Genomic DNA, 20,688 nt, shown 5'->3' with positions numbered 1-20,688 from the left:
GATGATGAACAGTATTAGGGACGGGCCGAGGGATCGACCTTGGGTTTCAGCTAAGCTGTGTGTGGGGCGCTGCAGGCCCCTGGGGCAGCTGCCTCCCTCCCCAGGAGCCACCACTCGACTGCACACGGAGTGGACAGACGGTGACGTCCGCACTCCCGGTGACGGCTCTGCTGACTGAGGCCTGAGTCAAGCCTCCGCCCCAGACACCCCGGGCTGGGGCTCCGTGTCACAGATTTGGAACAAGGAGCACATCTTAGAAAGCAGCAGCGGAGACAGGGGAACGGTGAGGGCCTCCATCGCTACTGGCAGACAAAGCGCCCCCCAGGGGAGGGTCAGAGGCCCGTGCTGGAATATTCTGGCTCTCGCCTGCGGAGAGATTGCCAGTGAACCCTGCAGGCCGGGGGCCCGCGTGGAATGCGCCACCTTAGTCAGGGGTGTGCACCGTGGATGTGTGTCTGCTTCTCTGAAACCCAGGATTCTCCCCCTTGGCTTGCAATTTGCTTTGCAGCTAGTGCTGACAGCAGCCATATATCGTTCTAAAGCGTTAACAGATACAGTATCTATCATAGCTGGTGCCTCGCTAGGCTTACGCAACACCGTTGGGTAAGCCCAAGGAGTCCTAGAAGAGGTCATATCGTAGACATCTATGCATGTTCTATACAGGTAGAGAAACAATGCACAAAGATACAGGCCACAACGGGTTCCAGCAGGTCAGACTCTGCTGCCAGCAGCAAGAGCGAGATGCACCATGGGATCAAAACAGAAAATTTTAAAGGCAAAAAAAATTTAGCATTTCCCAAACACAAGAGTGGCAGTATAAACGAAGTTTAGTGGGTCTGGGGTGGGCGCGGCCCCCGGCTAACGGGGTGGGTCTCCTCCTCTAGGCGCAGGAGCACGCCGGGCTCTCCAGGCCTCCCCGGCTAGGTGGAGCGCGACACCGCAAAGCACACCGTCCTCCCGAGGCGGGGCCTAGGCGGCACCAGCCCCTCCCCAGATGGAAGTGCCCGGCAGACAGCTGCCCAAGACCTCACAGAACAAAGACGGACGTGGGAAGAGCTGAGACCGGGCTGAAGATGGGCTGCCCGCGCCAGAGGCACAGGGTGCGTGACAAGGCACCACACAGCAGGGGACAGCGCAGCACGGGCGTGAGGCGTGAACGAGTGCGGCAGAGAAGGGCCGTGGGGGGTGGGAACAGGCAACGGCCCCCGGAAGGAGCAGCCTACCGTGGGGCCTCTCAAGCTGAAGAGACAGGGGCCAGGGCTGCTGTAGCTGGGACCAGGCAGAAACAGGACAAGCAAAACTGGGGGCAGGGAAAGATGGAAACGGGGCAGAAAGGGCAGCTCAGACTGTGAGGGGACAAAGGTCACTGTGGTTCAGGAGCCTCCCACCGTCCTGAGCACACGTGTGCACCTGAGCGTGACTGTGCACGCAGTGTCTGCAACCAGACGGGGGGGAGGGGGGAGGAGGGGGAGGGGGAGAGGAGGAGGAGGGGGAGGGGGAAGAGGAGGAGGAAGAGGAGGAGGGACCAGGAGGGCAAGGCACACAGCGAGAGGAGCGCGGGATGGAGAAGACCTGAGGGGACTGAGAGGCGAACGAGGCAGCGGCTGGAGCGGGCGGGCCGAGGGTAGACGTGGGAGGGCCAAGCAGGGACCCGCACAGACACTGTGTGCCCGAGACACAGGCGGGGTCCCTGACAGGGACATGGCCATGACCTTCAGTCAGTGGAGAGGAAGAGGGAGGAGGTGGCGGGGAGGGGGACACAGACCCGTCTCAGAAGATGCAGAAAGGCCAAGGGAAGGGGACACGCTCTCTGGGAGGACCCGCTAAGCAGCGCCGCGGCGTCTCTCCGGCCCTCCACTCGCCTGACACCCAAGGGACACTTTCAAAGCCCAACAGCTAAGGACATGTGGCCACGTGCTGGCCCCGAAGTGCTCTGTACACCAGTGTGGACTCAGCGACACTCGCCACGTCCCGTCCACACGGGACAGGACAGGACGCGAGGAGAAGGGGCGCCAGCTCTGGGCAGCCGGAGGGGGACCGGGAGGATCTAGAAGCAACCCTCAGATTCCCGCGCGCTCAAGTTTCCCAAGATCAGAGGCAGTATTGGAACACAGCATCGGTGATGAAACAACGTATTTAGAAGTAGACATTTTCGCAAACTGCAGGAGTGTCTGAAACCACAGGGCTCGCCTGGTCCGGGCACAGTGCAAGAGGCGCTGGGTCCTGGGGGAGGCGCCCTGAGCGCTGTCTAGGAATGCGGCTGTCAAGAGGCGACATCACCACTGAGGAAGCGGGACAGAAACACCTGAAACTTCGTTTACACCCCACTGGAGCAAAGCCGCTCCCTCCTCTGACTGCGGGACTGGCCTGTACCTGTGTGATATAATTTAGCACCTGGAGAAGAGAAATCTAAAGAGATATCGTTAATCACACACAATTCACAGAGAGAAAAGGAAAAACAGCTTACTTAACATCACTGTACTTTACTATGAAACACTTAAGTACGTCACTAAGCATGTATGTCTAAATTAAGTTACGACTAAGACTTAACAGCGTAACCGACATGGAGGAGGAGCACTCCTGACCGTGGGGAGGGAGGTTCAAATGGCAAACTATGCTCCAGCATGGCGGGCATGCTGCGGCGCCACCTGGCGCTCGGGGCTGCCCCGACTGACCTGGGCCGCTGGTGCGGGGGCGGCACGGACGTGGCGGGCAGACCCAGGCTGCAGGTCTGCTCACGTGGCCGGCCAAAAGCAGCTGATGAACCAAAACCATGCGGGCGGGCGGGACAGACAGCAGCAGCCACGGAAAAGGGGCACAGAAACTGGGCGCCCATCGTCCCAGCTCCACAAACCAGCATGGATGGGTGTGCAAGAAGCTGAGGGAAAATGAGGGGAGGCCCTGAGGTGACTCCTCACCCCTCCTCCCACCTGCCCTGCTGACTTCAGAGAGGGGAGAAAACTGAAAAAAAAAAAAAAAGAAAAGAAAAGGAAAAAAGAAAGAAAAAAAAAGCATGGGATGGATCACGGAAAATCCAAGCTCCACACCGAGCCAGCTGACCCAGCTGACGACACGAAATGAGACCGGCCACACTGGGAGGACTGGATGAGGGTGAAGGAAGGTCAAATGCAGAAGGACCACACTCTTCCGGACAGTGAAAAACAGAAGCCAGGCCGAGACTCATGACAAGTCGTAAAAACTTCAAAAGAACAAGCCAAAAAACAATGTGTGACGTCTGACCTCGGGAAGCACAGACAGGCTGAATGGGGTGCACATGAAGAGCCCACATTTTAGTCATTTGTCTCCAAATCGTCCCTTCCTGAGGCTGTTTGCTACAGCCGCCACCTGTGTGTGCCTGGCGGGTGAGATAGTTTGCCATCTGAGGGAGGAGCAGGGAGAAGGCCGAGGTCAAACTAGATCTGCCCTTACCTCGGGGCCTCTGCTTCTCAGCATCATAGATCATGACTACCTCCGTGACCTGGAAGGAGAGAGTGGCGTCAGCACGGGCACCAGGGCCAGCGCCACGGGTGTTCTTCCGAGGGCACAGCCTGTTCCCATGAACCCAAACTCTCGCACAGGGTGCACCCTCCCTGAGCGGGGGAGGTGCACGGGCAACAGCTGCTCCGTGGGGCTGCTGTCTGAGAAAGGCTGGAGCCCCAACACTCCCAGGGCCAGACGCAGGCAGGGAGAAGCAGCTCCAGGACAGGCGTCTGGATACCCGCCTCCGGGCTGCCCATGGCCCCACTCACGTGTGTGCTGACGGACATGAAGGGCCAACAACGCCGACCACGCATCCTAGCAGGGGACGTGGGAGCCAGGAGACCCCACAGAAGCCCTTCCCACCCAAACGCGGGAAGCAAAGGGCACGCTCGGCCCTCACTCGAAGTGGCGGGGCAGCCACACACAGCTCCTCTGCAGACCCTGCTCTTCCAGGCCCCGCTCAGGGCCTCTCATTCCTGGCCCAGGCCCGTGGCACCCTCAGGTACCACCTGATGAACGTGCACAGTACTCAGACACGCAGGGCTGTCCTGCTGGCGGGGCTCGGAGTGTGACCTGCGGGGCACGGCGTGAGTCCCAGCAGAACCTTGGGGTGACCACACGCCCCTGCCTCGGGTGACTAGGAGGGCTCCCCGCCGGCCCCCTCCGGCTGTCCCAGCTCCCTCTGGCACTGGGCTCAACGGAGCTCGGGCATTCTCCCACCTGCCCAGTGGAAAGTCAGCTCTGTGGGGCTGGCTCGCCCAGGCCACACTGAACCCCGTTTCCGTGTAACTGCCCTTGTCTGACACTGGACCCCACGGTGTTCACAATGGAATCGGGCGGCCGCCCTGAAGGCTGTCAGGCTGGTTCACCGCCCAACCACCCTACTGGGACACAAAATGGCCATGAAGGCAAAGGCTGGGCTTTCCACCTTTCCGGAGGGCGCAGGCGTTGGGGAAATACGAGACAGCGAGCTCCCAGCCTGAAAGGCCCGTGCACCTGTGGCTCGGCCACTCCAGCCCCAAGAAGGCCCAGGCCTGAGCAGAAGCGGCTCTGTCCCCACAGTGCTGCCGGGGTGGGGAGAAACTCACCACTCCGAACTTCTTGAAGTATTCCCTGAGCTCTGTCTCACCACAATTGTGAGGAATTCCACCGACAAATATCTTATTTGATTTACTGTTATCGCTCCTGGGTCCTTTCTGCTGTTGAAGAAGGGAAGGATAGTTAGTTCACACGGGAACCCTCCAAACCTTCCCGCGAGCTGCGGAGGACATAAAGGCCAATCCGCGCTGGTTTTAAGAGTCAGCTGAAAGCCAGAGCAGAACACTCCACAAGCCCGCTAAGTCCAAAGACACTGGGCTCTGCTGAGACGCTTTCTCATTTTTCTAGAGAGACCCAAGGAGACAGGGATTGAGCGTTTCTGCAGAGCTGCATTTCAGCTAAACGGACCCACGACACAGTGCGTGCCTTGCCTCAGCTAAACCACTGCCACGTGGAAAAGTGCTCCAGTGTGAAGGCAGGGACTTTAGGACGGCAGGGGAAAGGCAGCAGCGACGACGAAATGAGCAGAGAGGAAGCTGGATTTCAGGCTGTACATCTCCAGCAGGTGACAATGATGACTACGGAAACCTCCAGCAGCTCAAGAGCTGCGTGAAACACTGGCCCAAAGCACACAGCCCCTTCTGCCGGCCTCCCACTGGCAAGGGCGCCTGCTCCTGGGCACCACTTCCCGGGGCCTCGGCGCTCACTGGGTGGCCAGAGCCAGGAGTCTCTGGTCCAGCTCCCGGGCTGCCCTTAGGGCTGGGGCTGCTCTCCTCCTGCCCCCACCCACCAACCATCCTTTTTTTTTTTTTTTCCTATCCAAGGCTATCACATTTTAAGTTGTTCCAACTGCTTTGAATTAAGAGACTATAAACCTTTGAGGATGAGTGCTCGCCGCCGTGACGGTCGGGATGGTTTCATGAGTGTGCGCGTGGGGTGAGTGCTCGCCGCCGTGACTGTAGGGATGGTTTCATGAGTGTGCGCGTGGGGTGAGTGCTCGCCGCCGTGACTGTAGGGATGGTTTCATGAGTGTGCGCGTGGGGTGAGTGCTCGCCGCCGTGACAGTCGGGATGGTTTCATGAGTGTGCGCGTGGGGTGAGTGCTCGCCGCCGTGACGGTCGGGATGGTTTCATGAGTGTGCGCGTGGGGTGAGTGCTCGCCGCCGTGACGGTCGGGATGGTTTCATGAGTGTGCGCGTGGGGTGAGTGCTCGCTGCCGTGACTGTAGGGATGGTTTCATGAGTGTGCGCATGGGGTGAGTGCTCGCTGCCGTGACGGGATGGTTTCATGAGTGTGCGCGTGGGGTGAGTGCTCGCTGCCGTTGACGGTCGGGATGGTTTCATGAGTGTGCGCGTGCGGTGAGTGCTCGCTGCCGTGACGGTCGGGATGGTTTCATGAGTGTGCGCGTGGGGTGAGTGCTCGCTGCCGTGACGGTCGGGATGGTTTCATGAGTGTGTGCGTGGGGTGAGTGCTCGCTGCCGTGACGGTCGGGATGGTTTCATGAGTGTATGGGTCAGAATCATCAAGTGGTGCAGTTTACTACGTGCCCATTATATCTTAAGAAAAGCTAGAGAGACATTAATAACCAGATGGAATATGAACCTTGGATTCCAGTCTGAAAAAATCAGCTATGAGAGACACTTGTGAAACAATCCTGGAGCTGGGAACACAGCCTGGACACAGATGACACGGGATTCCCTGCAGCCGCTTCCAGCGTGCTGACGGTGGGTGCATGCGAGGGGTGGCCGTCATTTTAGGAGACGCACCCTCCGGTCCTTAGGAATGGTGTATGTGGACAGAGATGGATGTAAATACATATAGACCCCACCCTGCTGCCCACACTGTGGAGAGGCTGGCACCCGGTGCCTCAGCAGGCCTCCAGGTCTGCACCGTCCAGCACGTTCTATGGGGCTAAGAGCTTTTCCATCTGCACTGCCCCACCAGGCTCCTGGTGCCGGTGTGAGAACTGCAGGGCTGGAGGAAGGTGAGGTGTGGGTGGTGGTGAGACCCAAATGCCAAGGAGACCCCATGCCAGGACGGTGCCCTGTCGGCCAGGCAAGCACCAGGGCGCAGGTCAGAGAACCCAAGTTGCCACGTCAGGGGATCCCAAGTGGAGCAGTAAAGTGGCCAGCACGAGCTGACACAGCCCGGCCCAGCCCCGGCAGTGGAAGGATGGCCCACCTCTGAGGAGGGCCAGGCAGTGGGAGGGGGCAGGCCCGGCACAGAGGGCACAGAGGGAAGCTGACTGGCTCCTGATAATCAGTGGCATGAGCTGTCATTTTTTTTTTTTTCCCTAAGACAGATTAGTAAGAATTTTCTTGGCTGTAAAACACTCACGGCACTGATAAATCTGGGTGATCCTCAGCTGCTCGAGTGCCAACCCAGAAGACCTGTGTCGCCCTCAATCTTAACGAGCGACAACAGCAGATTGAAGGCACGCATTTCCTTTCCACGTGGAGTGGAGAACACACAAGGAGGCCGCCCGGCCCAGCCCCTTACCCATCCTTCCTTCGGCCGTGTTCTCTCCGGCTGCATCCCCCGGGGTGTGCATGGCTTGGGGTCGATCTGCAGGAAATTTCAAATCAGCTGGTTGTGAATAAGAGGCTGTTTCTCTAGGAAAGAGGGTGTCAGCACAACAGCAGCCACGGCACAGCAGCCGGGCCCGCCCCGCCCCGCCGGCTCCATTCACCCTGTATCCTCCTGCAATATCCAGCCTCAGCACCAAGGCTTAATCCTTCCCAATCGACCCCACGTTCAAACATGCTCTAACGCAAACATCGGTCAGAGTCCAGGAAAAAAATGAAGCAGAGGAAGGACAGGGGAGACAGAGAGCGGGTGTGAGCTCCCGGAAGGGCACTTACGTTTCGGCCATCTAGCGTGTGCGGTCTGCTGGCCAGCACCGTCCCCACACAGTTTGGGTCTTTAAATTTGACAAACCCAAAGCCTCGAGACTGGTTGGTGGTTTTATCTTTCATGATAACACAATCTACGACTTCTCCATATTGGGAAAAGTAGCTGCGCAGAGTCTCTGCTCAGAAATCAGGAAGAAAACACAAACACACAGGGCCAGAGCATTAGGCACATGCCTGGCAGTGCTGCCGGCACGCACACTCCTCCAGTCCACCAGCCACGCACCGAGCGATGCTGCACTGGGGGTGGGGGGTGTACGGGAAGCGCTGGGGAATTCTGCCCAACACACACTTGAGGTCCTCACGTAAATCAGGGGCTGCCAGTGAGCACAGCAGTGGCCAGCAGTTACAACCTGACTTTGTAGGCGTCCAGGAAGGCAACGTTTAAGGCAAGGCAAACACGACAACTCTGAATGCTGGCAGTGGCCAAGGAGCGCCGACTTTGCTACACACTCTTTCCTCCTATTCTGAACTCAGTAACAGCCTGGCCAGCCCCCAGCCCTCTGCACTTCCAGACAACAGCTGTCTGCCTCCACAAGCCACCTCAGCCCGGAGCTAGGAACCTGCAGCCTGAGGTCTTCCCTGTAACTTGGGATGGAAATACCAAATTAACAGTCTCACAGCAAATACACACTTACTCTGTCCCCTGCCCAGAAATCAGAACAACGTCAAAAGGACTTTAAAACATCCAAGACAGTAGCAAGAGGCGGGCAGACACAACTTGAAGGCCGAGGTCCTAGAGCCCATCTGCAGTACCCACCTGACACCCCTTCCCCACCTACCTTGGGTCGTGCTCCAGTCAAGACCGCCCACGAAGAGCTTCCTGCGATTCAATGAGAAAACATTCAGGATCAAGACAGCGCTCGCCTTAGAAATGCCCCCATCCAAGCCAAGCTGAGGTCTTAATTCAAACCACAGAAGCAGTTGACGCGAACGTCCTTGTGCACGTGACGGCATACAAAGCTCACAGCAATGGCGAGTCAGCCTCGCCCATGCTGTCTGCAGACATGAAAGATGATCCCAATCCTTGCCATGGGGAGAGGACCGTGCCACAGAGCCGCACGCCGACCTCATGCGCGGCGGGCGATGAGTTCCTGGGACAGGCCAGTGGTGACGGCACCACGCTCACCTGCACTGCTGCCAAGCGGGACACAGGCTCGCTTTCCTACAGCTTTTACGAGTATTTTATAATCAGGAAAAAGAATCTAGAAGTCTACATCTGAAATGATGCACAGTAAACTAGAAGCCTATGCCACACGGCCTCTGAATTACAGCCTGGGGCGGGGGTGGGGGGACACAGACAGAAGCCTCCCAATGAGCCTGCACTCACGAACGAACGAGAGGCCCGCAGATGAAGGTGAAGGCCCTGAAGCTCCAGTCTCAGCACTGGCCCCACTTACTTACCCCCGACAAACCCGCGCCACCCCCATTCTGGGGATGTCTCTTATTGGCAGATGAGAAGGGCCTGAAATTCAGTCTCAGCACTGGCACTTCCTGCCTGCCCCCACCAAAGACCCGCGCCACCCCCGTCCTGGGGCTGTCTCCTCCGGGCAGATGAGCTGGAGCTCTCCCAAGGCGTCCGCCATCGACCCTGCAGCGACGCCCAAGGGCCCACTCACCTTTCCACCTCACTGCCGCTCCAGGTGGCCCCAGGGCCTTGGCTGTGCCAACTCCCAATGGGGACTGTGCCAACTCCCAATGGGGACTGTGCCACCTTGAGTCAGCCATGGCACCCACTGGGCATGTCTGAGACACCACAAGGCTTACCCAGGCACGGGGCCTTAGATGTCATTCAAGCTTCCCCCAAGCCCAGGAGGCAGGGAAGAGGTGGTTCTATCGGCAACTCTCCCATCCTGCCTGCTTTCCCTGGGAAAGAGGACACGCATTCAGAAATGAAGTCCCCGAGCTGAATCTCAGCTGTGACTCAGTGCCAGCACCATCATCACCCTTGGTCTCCAGAGAGCAAAACACCGTGCAGGCCAAAGCTCCCACCTGAGCCGCAAGAATCCTGCCAGCCTCACTGAAAGCACCATTCCCACACGGGGCCCTGTATCCCTGACGGCCAACCACACCACCCTTGGCTTCGGCTTTCAGCAAAAACGTCGCTGGCAGGTTGAACACGTTACTGCCCCACCAGCAGCAGGAGCAACGTGCTCCTCCCTGCTCCTGCCAGCTCGCCAGGAAAGACCCCTGCAAGGTGGCTGGCACACTCATCACCTCTCATCAACCACCACCTGGGGCCTGTACACTCAGCCCCCGCGAGTCAGCCCCTGGTGAAGTGTCTGCCACAGCCAACCGCCAGGAGCTTGTCCCTGTTCCTTCTTTTTTCCCTAAGAACGACTAATTTAAATTTAGTGTGTGAAAAACAAAGCATGTTCCCACCACAGGAAAGGCACCCACTGCCGTCTTCAAAACGTCAACAAGCAACCCCCCAGCCCCGTTCTTCGGTGGGGAGGGCTGAGGCGGGAAGAATTAGAGGCGGGGTGTGCCAGCCGCCCTGTGCTTCCTGACCCTTAGAGACGAGATCTGAAAAGGCAAATTTCAGGGAAAACCATGCTGATCACGCAACAGCAACAGGCTTAGGTTGAGGCCTCATTAACTTAAAATCCTACGTCTCCCACGCACCCTTCGCAATCAGGCCAGGGAGCATTGAGGTCAGGCCTAGAGACCGTGGGAGGAGCGAGGCCTCCGCGTGCCTCAATCTCCATAGGCTGTACCCGCGCTGAGTCAGGGCCAGCCCCGCCCACATCCCTGCCAGCAGGGCCCGGCACCCAGCAGGAGCCAGCAGCAGCCCCCACCCCATGAAGGAAGGGCCCCCAAGCCTGGCTGGAACCGACCGGAAAAATGCTCATTTACACAATCCTTTGGAATTAAAGTTCAAGCAGTCTCAAAAAAAAAAAAAAAAAAACACACACACACACACACACACACACACACACAAAACCCTGAAAACCAAACCAAATCCAAGTCACTTGAAGAAACAGCAGCCTGTAGTCAGCACTGCACCCACCCAACAGCCAGGTAACAGGCAGGTGTCCTCCAAGCAGCCCAGTACCCCCTCCACCCCCACCTCACTGGCAGAAGGAACTTGTCAGACCAGTCCAGTTTCGGTCTTCATTTAAATTTCAAAAATTGTGTATTAAGGGGGAAGGGCTAGAAACGCTCAGCTGAGAAACCTGAAACAGGGCCAGGGGGTTAGATAACCTGGTATCAGTACTGTCTTTCTCAGCTGGGCGCAGATCACGCCTATAATCACAGCATTACGGGAGGCCAGGAGTTCAAGACCAGCCTGGGCAACGTAACGAGACTCCAGGTGGTGGCAGGCACCTGTAGTCCCAGCTACTTGGGAGGCTGAGGCAGAAGGATCGTTTGAGTCGAGGTCGAGGCTGCAGTGAGCCGTGATTGTGTCACTGCACTCCAGCCGGGGTGACAGAGATCTCATCTCTTAAATAAAATTAAAAAAAAATAAAAAATACTCTTAAATAAAATTAAAAAAAATACTCTTAAATAAAATTTTAAAAAATAATAAATACTTTCTCAATTTTTTTTTGAAAAATTGTCTCGCTGTGTTGCCCGGGCTGCGGTGTAGTGGCGCGATCTCGGCTCACTGCAACCTCCGCCTCCCGGGTTCAAGTGATTCTCCTGCCTCAGCCTCCCGAGTAGCTGGGACTACAGTCGCCCGCCAGCTAATTTTTGTATTTTTAGTAGAGACGGGGTTTCACCATATTGGCCAGGATGGTCTCAATCTCTTGACCTCGTGATCCACCAGCCTCGGCCTCTCAAAGTGCTGGGATGACAGGCGTGAGTTGCTGCGCCCGGCCACTTTCTCAATTTTGATCACTGTGCTGTGTTCATGTGAGAGAATGTCATTGTTCTTGGAAAACAATAGATATCTCAGTGTCCACATAAAGGGGACTGCATCGGTCTCCAGCTACTCTCAAATATTTCAGTAGAAACACACACAGTGGGGACGGGTGCAGTGGCTCACGCCTGTAATCCCAGCACTTTGCAAGGCTGAGGTGGGCGGATCACCTGAGGTCAGGAGTTCGAGACCAGCCTGGCCACCATGGCAAAACCCCATCTCTACTAAAAATACAAAAATTAGCTGGGCTCGGTGGTGCGCACCTGTAATCCCAGCCACTCGGGAGGCTGAGCTCGAGGTGTACTGCTTGAACCCGGGAGGCGGAGGTTGCACTGAGCCAAGATCAAGCCACTGCACTCCAGCCTGGGCGACAGAGTGAGGGTCCATCTAAACACACACACACACACACACACACACACACACACACACACACACACAGTTCACTGGGGGTGGGGCAAGAGGCACCACGTGCCAAAGGGTAAAATGTCAGCCAATGGTGAGTCTGGCAGGGCCAAGAGGATATGGGAATTTTTGTAATTTTCCTGTAAGTCAGAAGTTATATATACAATTATGGCATAAAAGACTTTCATTACTGAGAACAAGACAGAATTTCAGTTTCTTTTGAAACAAGTCTCAGTCCTTATGAAATCTGAGACAGCAGCAGATAGCTTTCGTTTCACGTAGCTGTGTCTGGAGCTCCCCACCTCAGGTGACCCGCCCGCCTCGGCCTCCCAAAGTGCTGGGATGACAGGCGTGAGGCACCGCGCGCGGCCACACTGTGTGTTTCTGTTGAGATATTTGAGAGCAGCTTCTAACGCTAAAGCTCCCTGTGTCCATGTGTCTTTTACTACCGCTCAGGAGCCACCGACGAACACCTTCTCCCTGGTCTACAGACAGAAGCCTCCAGGAAGTCCCAGAAGGCAGGGTCATCTCCTCAGTCGCAGGGACTGCCTCCAGGGCCCTGGCACAAAGTCCCTACTTCTGAATCTCAGGATGTTTTAATCAATAAAATAAGAAAGCTCCTGGCTGCCAACCTCACCAGGTCGCGAGTGAGAAGCCGGCACATCAGAAACATGCGGGGCCCTGGGCAGGCACCTCCCAGACACTGTCCATCAACTGCCCAGGCAGCAGAACCAACTCTCACACAAGTAAACGTCGGAGTCCAGGAAGCCGGGTGCGGGCAGAGGCCAAAAGGAGGAGCTGCTGGCTCTCGTGGGCTTGCTACGGGGCCGGCAGTCCGCTTGTCCTCAGCTCCAGGCTTGCTCAGCCTGCACCTTGGCTGGCGGCGTGTGGACCGAGGACGTTAACGGGGCAAGGCAACGCTGGCCTATGCAGATGAAGGGGTCGGCCAGCCATGTGGCTCCTGCACCCTGCCTCTGAGGGGCCCGCTGGGTGGGAGAGTCATCACCCAGCTGACAGCATCTCCGACACTGGAAGTCGTGGCTCCCACAGACCTCACACCCCACAAACCCAAAAGGGGTGTTCTCATTAGTGGGGGAGGCGTGGGATGAGCTCCACTTCTCCCCTTGCAACCTGGAGTCCAGCGTGCAGTCTGCCCATCAAAGGTCATGAGGAACATCTCCCAGGATCTGCAAGCCTGGCACCCAGGACCTGCAGCTCGACACCTGGCAGGTGCTCAATCCACGGTGGCCGGCGCAGCCACCCTCTTCTGCCTGTTAAAGCAAAAGCCGTTTTGGATGGCAACCTCGCTTGCTGCGTGCCATTCGGGTGGCTGTGCTGTATTTATGCGTAAAGTCCATCTGCAGAGGCTTCCTCTGGCCTAGGCTGACCACAAAGAGCCCTGACCTCCTGGCAGCACCAGAGTGGGCTTCAAAAACCGATGGCCAGCCCGGCCATTCGGGGCCAACAGCCTCAATGGGGGCAGTTGGCAGGCGACCTTTCCCTTCCTGCTGGGCCGGGGGACCAAGCCAGGAGGAGCCTGCCTCCCCACAGACCCCCCCCGGCTCCGGGCTCCGCCAGTCACACTCAGCTCCGTGCACAATCTCAAGAGGCAGAAGTCCAGGCCCAGTGGCGGCTGATGTGTGGGGAACCCTTCTCTTCTTCCAGAGCATCAGGAAGAGCCTCTAGGGACTTTCCTGCCCCTAAGACCAGGTGGGAAACCAGGACCACTTCACCCACTGCCTCAGGCCAGTGAGCCCAGCCCGCCCCTCCATAGCCTGGACTCCCTCTCCCCAGCAGGGTCAGATGCCCCCCCTCCAGCCCACGCCTGCAGGGTGTGGGGTCCACAGAACACAGGAGCGGTCCGTGAACTGGAACGCGCTGCTGTGTGCTGAAGGAGCCCCTGAATGCCCACATCCTGGGTGCTAACTGTGGTCACCCTCATCCTCTCCCTGCCAGCCCCGCCCTCCCAGGCAGACCAGTGTTCTCCTTGGCAACGCCTGGAGCCAAGCTGGAAGCTCAGCCTATAAGCATCTGTCGAATGACTGGCCTCTGCCAAAAGCCCTGTCACAGCTCTCAGGGATTCTGACATCATGACATGGTGTCACGGGGACCAGGCCTGGATGGGAAAAGGCCTCAGTTCACAGAAGACAGCACAACCTCAGATTGATGGGTCGCACCATGAACATAGCCGCCTGACCAGGAGCGCCCTCTGTGCGGGGCGGGCAGTGCAGGAGTGTGGACTCCCAGCTCCGGCTCTTCCACCCCCGGGGGTGACCCCGGGCCCATCCCTCAACTCCTCTGTGCCTCAGTCTCTCTGGCAAAGCCAAGGGTTAGAGCCAAGGCTACAAGCACAGCTGGGCACGCTGCGCACTGCTGCTAGCTCTGGACCACTGGGGAGCTGCTGTGTGAAGGGCAAGCGCCAGGGTCCATGCTGCTGCCTTTCTAGACACCGGCCTGCTCCAGACCATCGGAGCCAAGGCGAGCCAGTCAGGAGCACATCCACCCTCAAGGCCCATTCACAGGAATCAAAGGAGCTGACACAGGACAAGCCATAAACCACAAGGAGCAGGTGCCCCCAGCGCAGGGGCAACCAGGCCAAAAGCACACATGCTCCCAGACAGTGGCTCTCCCCCCAGCAGGACACTAGGTGATGTCTGGGGACATTTCTGGTTGTCACGACTGGGGGTACTCCTGACCCGGAGTGAATGGAGGCCAAAGATGCTGCCCAGCACCCTGCAGTGCCCACGGTGCCCCAGAGTGATCCAGGCCAGAGTGCTGACAGAGCCCAGGAGACCTGCCTCAGAATAACTCCAAATGCACCAAGAGAGCCCCAGAAAGGCCGGCACGGCCCCATGAGGTTCCCTATCACTCCCCACACTGCAACAGCCTCCCCCAGATCACGGCCCTCTCTGGCCTGACCAACAATCTTGCCAGGTGCCTTGTGCTCACTCTGCACAGGTACAAGCAGTCACGGCCTCTAGGGGCCCAGCCAGAAGCCCCACTCAGGATGTCTCCTTCCACAGCCACCCAATAAACCCAGAGACCTGCCATGGGCCTGGCTCTGAGCTGCATGGCCCCCGGCCACAGTCTTGGGTATCCTCCAAGCTGCCCAGAGGCGGCTTTCTCCTCTCTCCGCTGAGTCCTTCCTCCCTCTGTGACTTTCCTACAATATTTCCAGGTGTCCCTGTCTTACCATTCCCCAGTGTACCAGATAAAATCTTCCATAAACCTCTCTCTCCAGTTCCATGACCGTGTGCTGCCTTGGAAGCCAGCAGAACACAATGGCCTGGGCGCTCGAGGTGACACCTCTGAGCCTCTGTCCTCTCCCCAGTAAGCCGGGCATGCGCCCTATCCCTGACACCTGGTCTACCACCCAGGTGCCCAGCACCCAGCGGCTACTCAACAGGATGTGGCGACCCCGGCCGCGCTGTGTCAGCTTCCCAGAATCCAAGTCAGAGGCGCTCAAGCCAGACTTTAAGATGACTTCACAAGGGCAGGGAGGGCACACTGGAGACTCAGGCCTTCCTGATCGCGCGTGCTCTGAGCGCTCCAGGCCACCTGCTGGTGCCAACCCTCTAACCCTCCTGACAGGTCAGTGCCTGTCCCCCACCCTTCACAAGAGGACCAGGACAGGCCCCGCTCCCAAATGAGGACACTGTCCATCACATCCACCATGTAGGGTCCGCGTGCCAAACCCACCATGATCCAGAGAGGGACTCCCCACACCCCACCACACGTATGCGCTTCCTCCTGCATGCAGCCCCCCTCAAGCTGACTGGAAGTCAGTGTGTGTAAGGCATCCGTTATCACCGGCAGGCCTCAGCTGACCTTCATCCCCCATCAAGCTTTACGTGGACTTCTAAGCCAGCACAGGGACCCTCGAAACTTGGGACGACTTCTCAGACTCAAAAGCAGAGCTTCCCCCAAGGATGGCTCCCTAACCCACCTTCCAGGTGTGGATTCCCAGGGCAGCAGCTGGACGGCCACAAGTGTCCCAGAACAGGGGGCTCCCAAGCTCCAAGTCTCCTGAGGCGTTGACCCCGCACCCATGCATGCTCCAGGCCCAGCCCTCCAAGCGGGGTCCGGCGGGATCTCCTGCCTCCTCCATGGCAGTGAGCAGTGAGGGCTCTGCCTCAGGAAGAGGGAGCTCCTCAGGCTGCCGAGCCCCCCCAGTGGGTAAGGGACACCACAGACCCATGGCGTCCTGAGAGCTGCCATCTGCCGCAGAGAGGGCCTGCTTCCATCCAAGCTCAGCACCCTCCCGCATGGCACCCACCGCACCTGCAGGGGACTTGCCAGGAGGGCGCTTCGCAGGGTCACAAGCATTTCACCCACACAACAACTCCACACAGCAAGATCAGAGTAGACCGTGGACTCCGCATAGAATGGAAGCCGGTCTCCCATGCGAGGGGCGGCTGTGGCAACACTTCTTGCCCAAGGAGTCTGACTTAGAAAGCAGTGGACGCTCCTGGCAGCCGGGGAGGAGAGCAGGGTCCATGCACTCCAGTTCTCCTCCACGCAGCCCGGGGCGTCCGGGTGGCCTGCGAGCCTATTTGTGCTGTGGGTGGGACCCCTCCAGACCCAGGCTGGGACCCCAGCTGCCCCACTTCCCAAAGGTGTCCATGCAGGGAGGGGACAGGAGCCCTCACCTCTCTCCAGCCTCCTCACAGCCACGGCTTGGGTGGAGCGGGCCCACGTTCACCCGCGGCTTGAATGGACCTAATCCAGGTACCCCATCTGGGAGCCCTTTCCGTGCCTCACCCCAAAGTCGATGGCTCCATCCCCCATGGCCGGTGGACTCCCTGCTCAGGCCCATCCCTGCAATGTCCCCCACACAGGCACACGGACCCTGCCAAGTCAAAGTGCCTGGAGAGGACTCACAGCACGGGCTAGGCAGGGGCTAAGTGCTTTCATCCTGGTTCTCCAACGGAAGGTGCTCTTTTGTTTTGTCTGGGGAAGGGGAGAACCCACAAAAGGCATTTCCCATCCACAAGTGTGACCTGTAGCTGGTGCGAGAGGCGCCTGCCAAGGCAACCCTCTTAGCAGCAACCGCTCCCGCACTAGCCAAGCCCAGCGCTGAGAACACAGGGCGCTGCTCAAAGCTAAGGGCACCGAGAAATTTACACCAGACCACTAGGAAACCCAACCCAGACTGTTTTGCCGGAAGAATGCAACTCTAAAACGACGTCGCTGCGGCAGGAGCCGCTCCTACCAAAGAATGGCGCCGAGCCCCGGGGCACAGCGAAATGAGGTTTCCCGGCCCCGCGGGGTCCGGAGCAGGTCAGGCTCCTATAGGAGGGGACGCCTCGGCTCAGCAAAGATCCGCGGGCCCGTCGCCGCCTCGGAAGCGCTGACTCTTCCTTCCGCAGCTCAAGCCCACCCCCGGCGGGGAGGCGCCGAGGCAACGTAAACACAGCAGGCCCCGGCTGACCCGAGCCCCCCGGGCCCTGGGTTTGCGAACCCCTCCCGACCTTACCACTTTGGGGGGGTGGGATGGGAGCGGGGAGCCCGGAGCCCCGAGTGGGATAAGTTGGGCGGTGGCAGAACCGGAACCCTCGCCTCGGCTCGCCACGTGCGCCGCCCGCCAAGTTTGGGCGCGCGCTGGGGGCGCCCCGGACCACCCCCCACGCCACAGTTCGGGGTCCCCCTGGCCAGGAAGCCGGGAGGCGGCGGCGAGGGCGCCCTGGACTCCCCGCAGACTCCCTCAGGTTCTCATTCGGGGTCCCCCAGGCCAGGAAGCCCTACAGGCGGCAACGGGGGCGCTCCAGACCCCCCAAGTTCCCGTTCGGGGCCGCCACAGCCAGGAAGCGGCGGCGGGGGCCCCTGAACCCCTCTGGCTCCCATTCGGGGTCCCTCAGGACGCGCAGTCGGGAAGCGGCGGCACGGGCGCCCCAGGACACCCCCCCAGGTGGCCGTTCAGGGTTCCCCCGACCAGGAAGTCTGGAGGCGGCGGCGGGGCCCCCCGGACCCCTCAAGCTCTCCTTCAGGGTCCCCCAGGACGGGAAGCCGGGAAGCGGCGGCGGGGGCGCCAGGACCCCCCCCAGACCCCGGGCACCCGTCCAGGGCCCCCGGCGCGAAGCCGCGGCGAGTCCGGGTCCCGAGTCCGCCCCCGGCCGGCGTGACCTTGACGGGGCGGCCCCGGGGGGCGGCGTCTGAGGCCGGGCGGCGGGGAGCGGCGGGCCGGGCTCGGGGCGGAGACGCAGGCCCGCGCCGCTCGTCCTCACCCGATCTCGTCAGCGCCCGAGTTGTTCATGGCGGCGGCGGCGGCGACGCTCGGCGCTCCCGGGCCTCCTCGCTCGCTCCCGCCTCCGGAAGGTCACCCGCTCCGTCGCCCTCCCCACAACCGCGGCCCGGATCTGCGCAACGGCGGCGGCGGCGGCGGCGGCGGCAGCGGCGGCTGCCTCCTCCCCTCGGCGCCAACGGTCACCGCGCGTCCCCGCGCCGCCGCGCCGCCGCCCCTGCGCACGCCCGGGCGCGCTCCCGCACGGGGCCTCCGGGGGCGGGTCCAGGGGTACTCCGTCTGTGCGTGCGTCCCTGAGGCGGATTTCGCGCCGCCGCAGTCGGGGCCGTCGCGCGTTTTCCTTTCTCCTCGGAGGCTCCTGGCGTTGCCGCGGGGCACGCTGGGAAGTGGAGTCCCTGCGCTGGCCCCGCCCCTGCAAGGGGAGGATGCGCGCGGGCCGAGCCACGTGCGTGCGTGCGCGCGCGTGCGGGCTTGCGTGCGTGTGCGCGCTTGCGCGTCCGGCGCTCCGGGCTAGGCACTGCGGGCGCAGGCGCGGCTGCCGCTTCCTCTTTAACTCTTCACTCGGAAGCGGTGGAGCCGCGTGGGGCGCTGCGGGGAGTGGGAGTGTACCCGCCCGCACCCCAGGCGGGCGGACGGAGCGGGAACGGCACGTGAGCGTCCCGCGCGAGGCTCCTTCCCCTGTCCGCATTTCACAGAAGAGGATCCCGAGGGTCCGAGAGGCTGAGTCACTTGGCCAAGGTCACCCAGTTCGGGGCTGAACTGGAATCAAATCAAAACAATTAACTAAATTCAGTGACTATGAAAAGATATTATTGACCCCCCCCAAGTGCTATTACTATTAATAGCCAAATACTGTTTTAGTTGCATCTGTTAATTGCATACATCAGTGGTTCTTCTGGGTGACTTTGCCCCCTAGGGGATAACTTGGCAATGTCTGAAAACACGGTTTTGGTTGTCACAACTTGAGTGCGGGGTGCTGCTGGCATCGAGTGGGTCCAGACCAGAGATGCCGCTCGGCACCCTGCAGTGCACAGGACGACCCCCCAAAAAGAATGATACCCGTCCTCCAATGTCAGCAGAAGGAGGTGGAAAAACCGGTCTAGGCTGACGGTAGTAAACAGGTGACCCGCAGGGTTTTGTAAAACCGGGTACGTGCTGCCTACTGCTTTTCTCCTTAATCTCACAGCACATTGACAGCCTGATCGTTTGATTTATTCATCATCACAGAATTAAATAAATACAAGGAACAAGGCCGGGTGAGGTGGCACACGCCTATAATCCCAACACTTTGGGAGGCCGAGGATCAATTTAAGTCAGGAGTTAGAGACCAGCCTGGCCAACATATATAGTGAAACCCCGTCTCTACTAAAAATACAAAAGAAAATTAGCCGGGCGTGGTGGTGGGCGCCTGTAATCCCAGCTACTCGGGAAGCTAAGGCCGGAGAAATGCTTGAACGCAGGAAGTAGAGGTTGCAGTGAGCCAAGATCGTGCCACTGCACACCAACCTGGGCAACAGAGCAAGACTCCCTCTTAAGAAAAAAAGGGCGAGCATGGTGGCTCACTCCTGGAATCCCAGCAGTTTGGGAGGCCAAGGTGGGCGGATCACGAGGTCAGGAGATCGAGACCATCCTGGCTAACACGGTGAAACCCCGTCTCTACTAAAAGTACAAAAAATTAGCTAGGCATGGTGGCAGGCGCCTGTAGTCCCAGCTACTCAGGAGGCTGAGGCAGTAGAATTGCTTGAACCCAGGAGGCAGAGCTTGCAGTGAGCCGAGATCGTGCCACTGCACTCCAGCCTGGGCGACACTGCAAGACTCCGTCTCAAAAAAAAATACAAGGAACAAGATCACAGACAAATAGTACAAAACACTTTTTTTTCTTTTATTTTGAGACGGGCTCTCACTCTGTTGCCCAAGCTGGAGTGCAATGATGCAATCATAGCTCACTGCAGCCTTGAACTCCTGGACTCCAGCTATCCTCCCTCCTCAGCCTCCCAAGTAGCTGGGACTAAAACCCCATTTAAAATAAAACAGGCCGGATGCAGTGGCTCATGCCTGTAATCCCAGCACTTTGGAAGGCCGAGATGAGAGGATCGCTTGAGCCCAGGAGTTCAAGACCAGCCTGGGCAACATGACGAAACCCCATCTCTACAAAAAATAATAATAATAATAATACAAAAATCAGCCAGGTTTGGTGGCATGCACCTGCAGTCCTAGCTACTTGGAGGCTGAGGCAGGAGGATGGCTTGAGCCCAGGAGTTGGAGGTTTCAGTGAGCCGACATCGCACTACTGCATTCCAGCCTGGGCCACAGAGCCAAACCCTGCCAAAAAAAAAAAAAAAAAAAAAAAAAATCTGGGCTCAGTGGCTCACACATGTGATCCCAGCACTTTGGGAAGCCGAAGCAGGAGGATTGCTTGAGCCCAGGAACTCGAGACCAACCTGGGCAACATGGCAAGACCCTGTCTCTATCAAAAACAAAACAAAACAAAACAAGACTGGAACATTTGAAATAACCACACATCCATCTATTGGTGACTGGATAAATGAACAATGAAGCAGTGGGTGGATGAAATGCACAGAATGTGGCCCAAAGAAGGAAGTCGGGCACAAGCTGATTACAAATAATATATTTTTTAAAATACAGGCCGGGCATGGTGGCTCACGCCTGTAATCCCAGCACTTTGGGAGGCCGAGGTGGGCGGGTCACCTGAGCTCAGGAGTTCAAGACCAGCCTGGCCAACATGGCGAGACCCTG

The 20,688-nt window shown here is 58.8% G+C and overlaps 1 protein-coding gene across 22 annotated transcripts in view; it reads right to left on the bottom strand.

Moving 5' to 3' along the window:
• DAZAP1 (DAZ associated protein 1) overlaps window positions 1-18,176 on the bottom strand; it is a 28,017-nt gene extending 9,841 nt beyond the window's left edge. For 6 of the 22 annotated variants that reach the window (XR_010153648.1, XM_016934559.4, XM_016934552.4 and 3 more), the window contains exons 1-6: window positions 15,637-17,816; window positions 8,209-8,249; window positions 7,379-7,545; window positions 7,017-7,082; window positions 4,569-4,679; window positions 3,430-3,478 (exon numbers count right to left, since the gene is read on the bottom strand). Coding sequence is in view for 21 of the 22 variants with exons in the window: in XM_016934559.4 (XP_016790048.1) it covers window positions 3,430-3,478; window positions 4,569-4,679; window positions 7,017-7,082; window positions 7,379-7,545; window positions 8,209-8,249; window positions 15,637-16,094 (892 nt within the window). In the remaining variant the exon portion in view is untranslated. Of the gene's footprint in view, window positions 1-2,116; window positions 2,410-3,429; window positions 3,479-4,568; window positions 4,680-7,016; window positions 7,083-7,378; window positions 7,546-8,208; window positions 8,250-9,045; window positions 9,856-15,636; window positions 17,817-17,914 lie in introns of those variants that run through there. The other 16 variants (XM_063800959.1, XM_016934561.4, XM_054673736.2 and 13 more) reach the window with 10 other exon arrangements.
• Window positions 18,177-20,688: the final 2,512 nt, after the last annotated feature.

The sequence above is a fragment of the Pan troglodytes genome, chromosome 20 (genome assembly GCF_028858775.2).
Source record: "Pan troglodytes isolate AG18354 chromosome 20, NHGRI_mPanTro3-v2.0_pri, whole genome shotgun sequence".
In the NCBI taxonomy this organism is placed as follows: Eukaryota; Metazoa; Chordata; class Mammalia; order Primates; family Hominidae; genus Pan; species Pan troglodytes.
The sequence above is the reverse complement of the archived record's forward strand: the minus strand, read 5'-3'. Positions and strand labels throughout refer to the sequence as shown.